Source organism: Haliotis rufescens, unplaced genomic scaffold (genome assembly GCF_023055435.1).
Source record: "Haliotis rufescens isolate VD_foot unplaced genomic scaffold, xgHalRufe1.0.p SCAF_7, whole genome shotgun sequence".
Lineage (NCBI taxonomy): Eukaryota > Metazoa > Mollusca > Gastropoda > Lepetellida > Haliotidae > Haliotis > Haliotis rufescens.
In genome coordinates this window covers 54,032,844-54,043,458 of record NW_025964361.1, presented here as the reverse complement: position 1 = coordinate 54,043,458, position 10,615 = coordinate 54,032,844, and the positions used below count along the sequence as shown (strand labels likewise).

Below are 10,615 nucleotides of genomic sequence, written 5' to 3'. Positions count from 1 at the left end.
ACATGCACCTGCAATTTGTGAATCCTGAGCTTAAAGTTGCAGTGATGTCTTCATGAATATGTATTGAAAGATGTATTATTTAATTTCAGAATAAACTATATCTGAAGCACAGTTCCTTTTTTTCAATAAATGGGGACCAGCTGCATAAATTGGGACCAACTCTACTTGGAAATCCAAATGGTACTCGCCTCCACTGAAATAATCAACAAACGAAGAATTTACAGATTCACTTTACTGCACAATGAAAACAATGTACATACACAATATCAGTCGCAAAAACAACACAGCTCATATAACATGTACAAAAACAAAACTCTGATCACAAATAACCACAAACTAGGAAGTCAGCATGGACACCAGTGTCTGATAATGCTCATTAAACAGGAACTCAGTCATCTCCCAAAACCGTAGGGCACCAACTGATGATGAAACACTAAACAATTAGTGATTTATTTTTGCAATTTGCAAATCTCACCAACATGATCAATACTTATGTGCATACAAAACAAAACAGAAAAACAGGGATAAGAATAAAAAATATGGCATTTCAAGCATAAGAAACTGGTCAAATGATTGTCTGACTACAATTAGGATGAAGAATGGACAACCTCCTGCAGCATCACCTTGGTGGACAAAGTCACAACCCGTCTACCACCGTTCAGTCAGGCCTGGGCTCTGTAGGGGAGGGGGTGAATGGGGTTTAATATCAAGTTCAAGGTTATTGCACATATATAGTGATGTGCATGCATACATGTGTGTGCGCATGCATACGTGTGTGTGTGTGTGTGTGTGTGTGTGTGTGTGTGGCTGCTTGGTCCAGACTTATACTAGTTTATAGTGCTAACCCACTGAGTTACCATGCCGCAGTTCTAACATAGATACCCCACTCAGGATACTGACTCGAGCCAACAAATCCTTGTTGCATCCCATAAAGCCAAGCGCAAGACAGGGAAACAACAAGTACCATCTTTTAAATCTTTAAATATGACACTGCCAGGGATCAGACTACTGACTTCCTGCTCTCCAGGCAGATGCTCTTTTCAATAGACCGGGGAGGGGATCCTGGGCTCTGTACGTCACCTGGAAGTTTCACCTTGGTGGACACGGGACACACTTCGTACATGTCTATGATCCTTCAGTCAACCCCACACATGGATACCAGGGCTCTGTAACACACATAGCCCATAGCTGGGATTCCAGGTTAGAATAGCAACCTGTGCTGGTCATACCATGGGGAATCAGGGTTAGAAGAGGTCCCTAGAAAATATGCCGGTCGTGCCATGGGAATTCATGGTAAGAATAGGTTCCCAGCAAACTATGCGGGTCGCTAGAGGTGTCCAAGTGGATCAGATAGGCTCACTGACTTGGGTGTTTACGTGTCATCGTACCCCGACAACGTGGATCGTTCACACTATCAATCACTGGATTGTCTGGTCCAGAGTTGCCTTGGTGGACCAGGAAGTGTGGAAGACACAGATGACACATCTACAACCTTTGAACAGTGTTACTGTTACATTACAGCTTACATTACAGCTTACACTGGCTTTAGGGTGATAAGATACATATCTCAACCGGTGGTGACACAACATGCTAGATGAAAACTTGACATCATGAAATGAAACCTAACCTAACCTTATTTATAGAATTGAATTAAAAAATTAACTTGAAACTTGTACTGAGGCAGAAAACAACATTCTACAATCAATTTTCGTACAATGTTACATGTAACCTATAATCAAAATCACACAATTTCATTTATATCATAGAGTCATAAATGTGATCATACACTTTGATACAACATATGACAACAGTCAAGTCATGATTTGGCACATGGTACATGATACATGATGCATGTTATTCAGTGACAGTCAGGGTAGTCAATCACCATGGCGACTGAAATAAAATTATTCGGTATCCATGCAACAGTAACAATACTTCCTGACAACCCACATTCCGCATGGCAGTTCAAGATTTGTTTGTTAGTTGTTTAATGCCGTACACAATATTCCAGCTATATGACTGGTCTGGAAATAATCGAGTCTGGGCCAGACAAGCCAGTGATTGACATCATGAGCATTGATCTATACAGATAATTCGGATAAGATCATATGCATCAACCAAATCAGTGAGCCATAACTCCTGACCCTGTTAGTCGCCTCTTACGACAAGCACAGTTGCCTTTTACAGCAAGCATGTGTTGGTGAAGACCTATTCTAACCCGGACCTTCACGGGTAAGCAGTTCAAGATGAAGGGTATGATGTGCTTTGTATAGCATATGATGGACAAACTCCATGACTTCACATCAATTGGATCTTACGTCTTTTTGTTTTCTTTCTTTGTTGTTTAATGCTGCAAGATTCTAGCTATATGATGGCAGTCTGTAAATAACAAGTCTGGACCGGCTGAATCCAGTGATTGACATCATGATGTTGATACTAATACTAACCTGAACATTCATGTGAGTAGACCTTATCAGCCCTGTGACTCTGTGTTTTTTTTGTTTTCTAACACCACTGTCAGCACTGTTCCAGCTATGGACTAGTTTCACTGTCCATGCTGTCGGGTAGATGGCATGCAATCCACCTCGCCTGATCACCAGAGCTGAGCTGGTCAAGACAAATCCCTGGAGGCAGACAGTATTTTACTTTTACTCTCAATATGCTCGATCACCTCTTAAGCTAGTATAAATGCTTATTATATTTATAAAAGAAAGCGTGTTTAACACTCCTGCCCTCCTCTCTGAATCATATGTATTCTGTTTAGTGATAGGAATATCCCAGCCCCAAAACTAAATCTATATACAACAGTTCACATCAAGCCAAATACTGTAAAAATAATGAGACAATTCCCTAAACTTTGTAAAAACAGAAAGTGAGTGAGTGAGTGAGTGAGTGAGTGAGTTGGGTTTAACGCCGCTTTTAACAGTATTCCAGTTATATCACGGCGTGTCAGCTTAATGTGGGAGGAAAGCCCGAAGTGACATTTACCACTTCGGTGAAACCCACGAGCACGGGTATGGTGCTGACAAACCTAGAATCATAATTGGGGCGAACCGGGATTCGAACCCACAATCATAGGTTTCTGGCGTGCCCAAAGGAAGCAACTCTGCACAGCGATCAAAACAGAAAGAAATCTCTTGTGGATGTTTCTTGACTAAAAATAATCAATGGTAGTAAACACATCAAGCAATTAAGAACATTGTCAACATGGTCAAAATACAAAGAAAGCTCCTGTGGATATTTCTTTACCACAATTAACCAACAACAGCCTTCGAAATTCACTCTGTCTCCAAAATACTACCTTGTGGTGAGGACAAGTCAAACTTCAATGATGGTAGTCCTCAAAGATGAGTACCATTTGAGGGCTAAAATTCTGGACCAGTTCTCAACCCTTCAATTTGTCTACAAATTGGAAATGAATAAAACTGAAAATGTAAACAAAGCAAACATTTTTCTCTTGTTTAACCTGGACTAGCTACAAACTGAGGACTAATGAAATAAGGTTTGCACCAGTGCTCTGGACTATTCCTACCAACCCCAGAGCTCCAGATAACTTTTTGAGCAATTGAGTTTTTACCAATATTTCTTTACTCATCTAATCATCAATCTATTGAGGTTTTCCCCAAATTAGTGTGCATTTTAAGATTAAAAAAATATATGAAATAATGTTTTAGATGTATATAACAGTTCTAAATAAATAGGCTTGACCCAGAAAGTAAATTAGCTCGTAATAGTGTTTCAGAAATTAGCTCCTTTATACGCATGCTGAAAAAGCGTCATTGGGAATTTATGTGAGCTTTTTTTATACATTTGAGTTTTTCATTTAATGCATGCATTTCTATAAGCAAGTTAATTGAAAGTAATTGTGTTTTTAAGGTTGTTTTTGGTATTTTATGCAAATATGCTGCTTATCTGTAGCTCTGCAACCCCCTCCCCTAAATATTTGTTGGGCAAACAATAAATCATAATTACAAGTTAGATTTGGTTTCCATTGCTCAATGCCTGTTGTAAGCGCCAACTAAAATAGTAATCCTGTTATCAGGGCCACAAAGCGAACTTAGCTCTTTGACTGTCATTAGTCTATGTTAAAGTATGGGAGTTACAATCGTCTTAGCGCTTAGTTTGCTTTGTGGAATGGCGCCCAGGTCGGTGATGAGGCTGCATGGCATCATATCCAAACAGTGTGGAGTATTGATCATGTCATTAACAACTGGTTTGCCTATCCCTGACCTGATTATTACCAGGTGGCTAGGCGGTTATGACACAGATGGAATATCCCGGACTGCTGCAAAAAGCAACCAACAAAACACAGACTTTCAGTCATTAAATGTACTAAATCCTTAACAAAACCATACCCGTGCTCATGGGTTTCACCAAAGTGGTAAAGGTCGAGACCTGCATCACTACGGGCTTTCCCCCCACAGTCAGCTTACACGCCGTAATATAACAGCAATATTGTGAAAATTGGCGTTAAATGAAACACACTCACATAACGAAAACAATCATGATAATCCTCGAGCAAAAACACTTGAATAACATCCACATCACTTTTGTTGCCATGGTTACAATATGTATCTGTAATAAACATGATATCAAAATCAGTAATCACAACACGACACAAAGAGTAGATCATATGAAATCCACCACCTCCAAGTCTCTGATTACAGCCATAGCAAAGACATGGCTTGTTCTCATCCATTGACCAAATAGCATGATCAGCATTATTGAATGAAGTTGTGAAACACGCTGTGTGCACACTACTTACATTGTGTACCTGTTCCATTCCTCACATGGTTAAATACTGGATATTCCTCTCTGTTCGGTGATCATGTGACAAAGAACACACAATTGTTACAATTTCTGTCACACATAATCCAATGATCTAGATGTACCTGAAGTTCTGTATATCCAAGTGACATCTTGATAAGTCAAGTGGATTGTGATTGACCTAGCCAGGTAGCATGTCACTTGATTAGCAAGCTAGAATTGCTGGAGATTTTATGGACTTGAATATTGACATTTAGCCTCCTCTTTAGATTCCTTGTCATACAACGTAATCAATGTATGCATATTCCCTCCAGATTTATACAACATCTTCTGATGCAACAGTGGATGCCTCGTCTTCAGTTTAAAGTTCAGTGAATGTCTTGCTTTGATCCTTATCACTCCAGGGGCGAATCTGGCCCACCAAATGATCACCACATCCTGACCCTGCTAAGGGATGCAACTCTGGTAAGCGAATTGCATTACCTTCGACCTTTGGGTCCATGTTAAAGTGGGGCAGTTGGGTAGCCTAGTGGTTGATTGCTGGAATATTGCTAAAATATGTTAAAGTACTGTTTTCGCTGTTAATAGTGAGTCAGTATTGTTTTTCAACACTTTTAGCAATATTCCAGCAATATCACGCCGGGGGACACCAGAAATGGGCTTAACACATTGTACCCATGCCGAGCATTGAACCCAGGTCATCGGCGTGACGAAGGAATGCTTTAACCACTAGGCTACCCGACCACTGTAAATAGTGATCTGAGCACAACTGACAAAGGACCGTTATCGAAACCACAAACAAGTTAATTTATTATCAGAAATCGAGCAGACCAGAATATGAGCTAGTGTATGAAGTGACGAAGTCTATTCACTAGAAAGTAGGTCCCACAGACAGACCAAGGGTAGACACCACAAGCAGAGTTTGACATTTTTGGGGCAGATGCAGGAGAATTTTAATCTTGAACACCCTTAATTTCAACCTTTAACATCAAGATTATGACAAGGATTCCTCAATCTCATGAAAGGCAGATTATTCTCTCATACGATATCACTGTATGGAGATCTGCCATCCACTTCTCAGAAGGTCAGCCATTAGAATCTCCATCAGCCATTACATTGACCCCCTTGACTTTCATGCTAAACTTTCAAACATTGGTCCACAATATATATTTGACTAGTTGTTCATGATATGTCATTTTTCAATAAACTACCAGCCCTTATAACTTTTCACTAGATTTGACTCGCGGACTAGTTGCTGTCAGAGCCTGCTGACTAGCCAGACTGGCCTGGAAGTTCAGGTTTGAATGATCATAGAATGTTCGCAGTGGGTGAGTTTGGTTTCACTTTTATCAGCCCTCACGTTTAATAATATTGCTGTTATAAAGTGACATGCATGCACGTGGGTGCTTGTACTTAGTAGTCAGGACTAATAAAGGATTAATAATGCAAGCCCACTGCGATGGGCTGGGCAACAAGAACCATCTTTTAATGTCTTTTGGCATGATGTAGGTGGGTAGTGAACTAACGACCTTTAGCTCTCTGGGCAGATGCTCTATCCACTAGACCATGGAGCTCAACTGTGGAGGACATCCTCAGTAACGCAGGTCATGTCTCACTTGGAAACCCACAAGCATGAAATTACAAGACTGCACAGAATATTAGCGACTTGGACTTGGACCCGTATGACCCCAGCTATGTTGGGCACTCCATGGAACAGGCAGGTCAGTTTCTCTCTTCCTCAAAGTCAGGTTCTTTCTTGATTTGAATTACAGGAATAGGTGGTTCCCCTTCCGAAGGTGCTGCTATTGTTTCACGGAACCTCTTTTGAAAGTCCATGTCATCAGGTTTATTTGGGCAGGGGTTCTCCTCAAAACCATCAGGATTTACCTCAATTTTAGCTGGCAGGTCCTCTTGAAATTTGGATACAGAGCTGGAAGACACATCAACAATGAGCATCTGGGGATTGTCCTCTTGTTGGTGGTCCTCAAGCCCTTCCTCATTAGATTCGTCCTCCTCTTTGGCAATCTTATCCTCATCAAATGCTTCACTACCCTTGGAATCTTCTTTCAATGCTTGTTGGTTTTTAGCTTTCAACAATTCCATCTGTGGAAAGATAGGGATAGATTTGTATCTTGGGGGATTAACGAATAAGGGCCGGGGTACCTCACCTCCTATCTTATCCCGGTGTACTTTCATATGAGCATGGAGATTGCCAGCTGTTGTACAGGCCTTGCCACACAGGTGGCACTTGTGAGGACGTTCCCCTGTGTGAATACGAATGTGTGTCTTCATAGTGCACAAGTCAGCAAAACCTCTGGCACAGTATTCACAAATATAAGGTTTCTCGCCGGTATGAATACGCATGTGTCGTTTGAAATTAGCAGAACTAATAAAACCGCGGCCACACTGATCACACTGGTATTGCCGTTCGTCCCCATGAGTCTTCATATGGTTCTTGAGATTGTGGAAGTGTTTGAATGTTTTTCCACACTCTGTGCATACAAATGGTCTTTCCTCGCCAGCACATTCTAGCCAGGATTGATCTTGGCTCGGGATGATTCGAGGTCGCCCAGGTCGAGGGAGGTCATCAGTTGACCCTGTTGATTTCAACCTGCGGACCAAACGGTGGATTGTACTCCGAGACGTTTTCATTACTTTGGAAATCTCATACTGGGAGAGGCCTTTGTCCAGCATTTTCTTCACTTCCTCCCTCTGTTCTTTGGAGAGTCGAGGCATTGCAAGTCAGTCTCTTTCAACCGGTCTGTGGAGAAAAATAACTTAAGTATTAGATCCCTAAGCACGCTAAGTGAAATTCTAATGTTCAGTGTGTCAGTTTGGTCCAGTATTGACTCCCTTAATTATTTTTCTTAATTTTCACACTGATTTACTTAAGTAGTTTCAAGTGTTTAGGTTGATTTTTTCTCATAGTCCACGTTAATTTTTAAAAACAATTTTTTATAAGTTGCAACCATGAAAACAGTTGTTTTTTGTATGTGAATGTGAAATAGTAAATACCAAAAGCACAATAAATATATCAGTAAGAAAACTGGGCATGTTATCATTTGTTGAAGATCTGTATATTCTTTTTTATCTTAGAACTTTTCGTTTTTGTGATTATGTTAGTGTACTTCATATTTTTCTCATGCTTGAACTACCTTTCATTCATGAGGAATAGTGATGATGTCATTCTTAAGCCACCATCTGCGACAGTAGCAGCGATATGTTCACAATAAGTTCATCATACATAGACACTAAGGCAATATATCCTTATGGGTAAATATGAAATGAATAAGTTCAAAATAATGTGATGATGATAGTCATTCTAGCAGCAAGTCTTACATGCGCTAAAACTGATAACTTGCGGATGCATGTGAGCTCTGTGCATATGACCTAAAGCACACATTTGCCATCTGTTTCAGAGGTGGATCCAGGATTTTGAAAGGGGGCACATGTGGACATACTACATAATGTGGTTTTCAGTGTGATGTCATTCGACCTTACATCACATATTACGTCAACAATGCTGTCCGAATGACAGAAAAAATAACCTGGTACGTGAGAAGTGATATTTGCCCTAGTGTACATGCGATTTTTTAAAACTAACCCTAAGGGTAATAAATAGCTGTATTGTATGGTGTCATTGTCAAGAGCTAACGCTGCACACACACACACACACACACACACACACACACAGATGTTGCTTTTAATAAATGGCTACCTAAGTAAGAATCATTCCAATTAAGACACCTTGTGTGATCTTGTGTTAGTAACAACTTGTGGGTTGTGTATGCATCTGTAAGTCATGAAGGCGTCTACGGCCACTGCAATACCACTGACACTGGCTTAGCGCTAGCATTAATTAGGGTTAGACTTCGGCATAGATAGGCACCTCGTGCACAGTGTTTACGTGCTAGCGGACTATTTGTGGTATGTCGTGACCAAAATGGACAAACATGAATATTAAAGTCACCTTCTACAGTATGTCTGCTTGAAATATGGCTGCACACTGTTCAACGGTTTGAATGAAACTCGTACAAAACATTTACTTTCATCAAACGTCAGCAAACAATGTTAGTATTATGCTTACCATTGCACAAGGTACCTTATATCAGGTGTCAAGCCAGGGTTGGCTGGCTGGCAGTTTGACAGGTTCGTTTGACACTGCATAAAAGGGGAAGTAACTCTAAGTTTCGACTGTGGGTAGTTCTAAAACGTGGCTGTGAAGAAGAAAACGGAATGTGATTTCTAAACATTTCCCTGCAATAAACATTGGCATGCTGTTTAACGCGCATTGTTGATGTAACGTAAGAAAGCTATGTCATGTTTTCGTTCAACTTTTTAAAATAACTGTGGTCTTTCCAACGCATCTGCTTTGTGTATATAGATCGGTATATAACTGGTGTTACATATGTGTATAATATGCATATGCATAACCAATTAATCTGAAGGATTATATAAAGTAATGGCACCGATCATATGTTGGTATTTAGCCTGATCCGCAAATATGTAGATGCCAGTTAATATAAAGCAAGACCTACCTCTCTGGCGTCACTGTCAAGAGCTAAAAGCAGGGACCTGCACGTGGCGTTTGCCCCACAGATGATGCTTTTAATAATTGCATACCAAAACAACAACCATCCCAAGACACCAAAGTACAGTAAACTACGGTTATAACGAACACGCGTATAACGAACTGACGGATATAACGAACTTACTTTTTTGGTCCCGACTATTTGCTGTAGTTATGCTGTATATATGCTTATAACGAACTACGGTTATAACGAACTTAAATTAGTAGTCCCTTTGAGTTCGTTATAACCGTAGTTTACTGTAATATACGATATGTTTGTTCATAAGTTACGTGGATGAGATTGATTTTGTTTCTCTTCAGTAGAAAGAGGTTCTCACAAAATACTGAACATTTGAAACACGTACACAACGCATTTTCGTGAATAAAATAATAAAGGGCATTTAGCGAATTATTTCATTATACAGTAAACTACGGTTACAACGAACTCAAAGGGACCACTAACTTTAGTTTGTTATAACCGTAGTTCGTTATAAGCATATATACAGCATAACTGTAGCAAATAGTCGGGACATAAAAATCAGTTTGTTATATCCGCCAGTTCGTTATAAGCGTGTTCGTTATAAACGAACTTTACTGTATTCCAAAGGATTTCTTACTATGTTGTATCACAATTACAGAGACGAAACCTGCCAACGCCCACATATTTGTCAAGTGAGTAATATGGTTCAAACATGTACTAGTATTTAGGAACTGAAGTGTCAACAAATAGATAGCCTCCATAGTGGCCAGAGCGTTTTCCGGAGAGCGGAAGGTCAGTGGTTCGATCCCCTGTTAAAAAATGGTACTCGTCATTACCCTGTTTGGCGCTTGACTGGTCAACTCGAAGTCAGTATAATGTGTCTGAGTCGGGTTTCGATTCTAAACCGGTGCATGGTATCTTAGTGGCTAGCACTATAAGGCTGGACTAGTACACAGTTGATATGTCTGTCTGAAGAATTCCGCATTGTCTCCCTATAACGCTATGTTGCCAGCTCACAGAGGGCTGGCGTCAGGCTCTCCCCAAAAGTTGAAATTCTTAAATAAGACGTTGTCTATATAGCTAGCAGTGGCGGATCAAGGAGGGAGGTTCACACACGCACGCACGCACGCACGCACGCACGCACACAGACACACAAGCGGGCATTTACGTCGCTATACAAGTGCAGTATACCTTGAACGAAACGTTAAACCTCATTTCACCCAACCACAGCTGAATAATTAAGCTACACTGAATGTCTGTCTGTTTGTTTTTAACGCCACACTCAGCAATATTCAAGC

The 10,615-nt window shown here is 40.4% G+C and overlaps 1 protein-coding gene across 2 annotated transcripts; it reads right to left on the bottom strand.

Annotated features, from left to right (window-relative positions):
• Positions 1 to 2,996: 2,996 nt before the first annotated feature.
• LOC124133691 (zinc finger protein 235-like) lies at positions 2,997 to 8,955 on the bottom strand. Of its 2 annotated transcripts, none has more exons than XM_046498161.2 (2): positions 8,855 to 8,955; positions 2,997 to 7,528 (listed from the first exon to the last, which is right to left on the bottom strand). In XM_046498161.2, the coding sequence occupies exon 2, from the start codon at positions 7,501 to 7,503 to the stop codon at positions 6,490 to 6,492; it is 1,014 nt and encodes a 337-aa protein (XP_046354117.1). In that variant the 5' UTR covers positions 7,504 to 7,528; positions 8,855 to 8,955; the 3' UTR covers positions 2,997 to 6,489. The 2 variants fall into 2 exon arrangements, with proteins under 2 accessions (XP_046354117.1, XP_046354118.1); XM_046498162.2 differs by having other exon boundaries at positions 8,870 to 8,949.
• Between the last annotated feature and the right edge of the window lie 1,660 nt (positions 8,956 to 10,615).

Excerpts from the sequence above, each read along its gene's own strand:
- LOC124133691 (XM_046498161.2), bottom strand. The coding sequence starts at position 7,503 with ATGCCTCGACTCTCCAAAGAACAGAGGGAGGAAGTGAAGAAAATGCTG.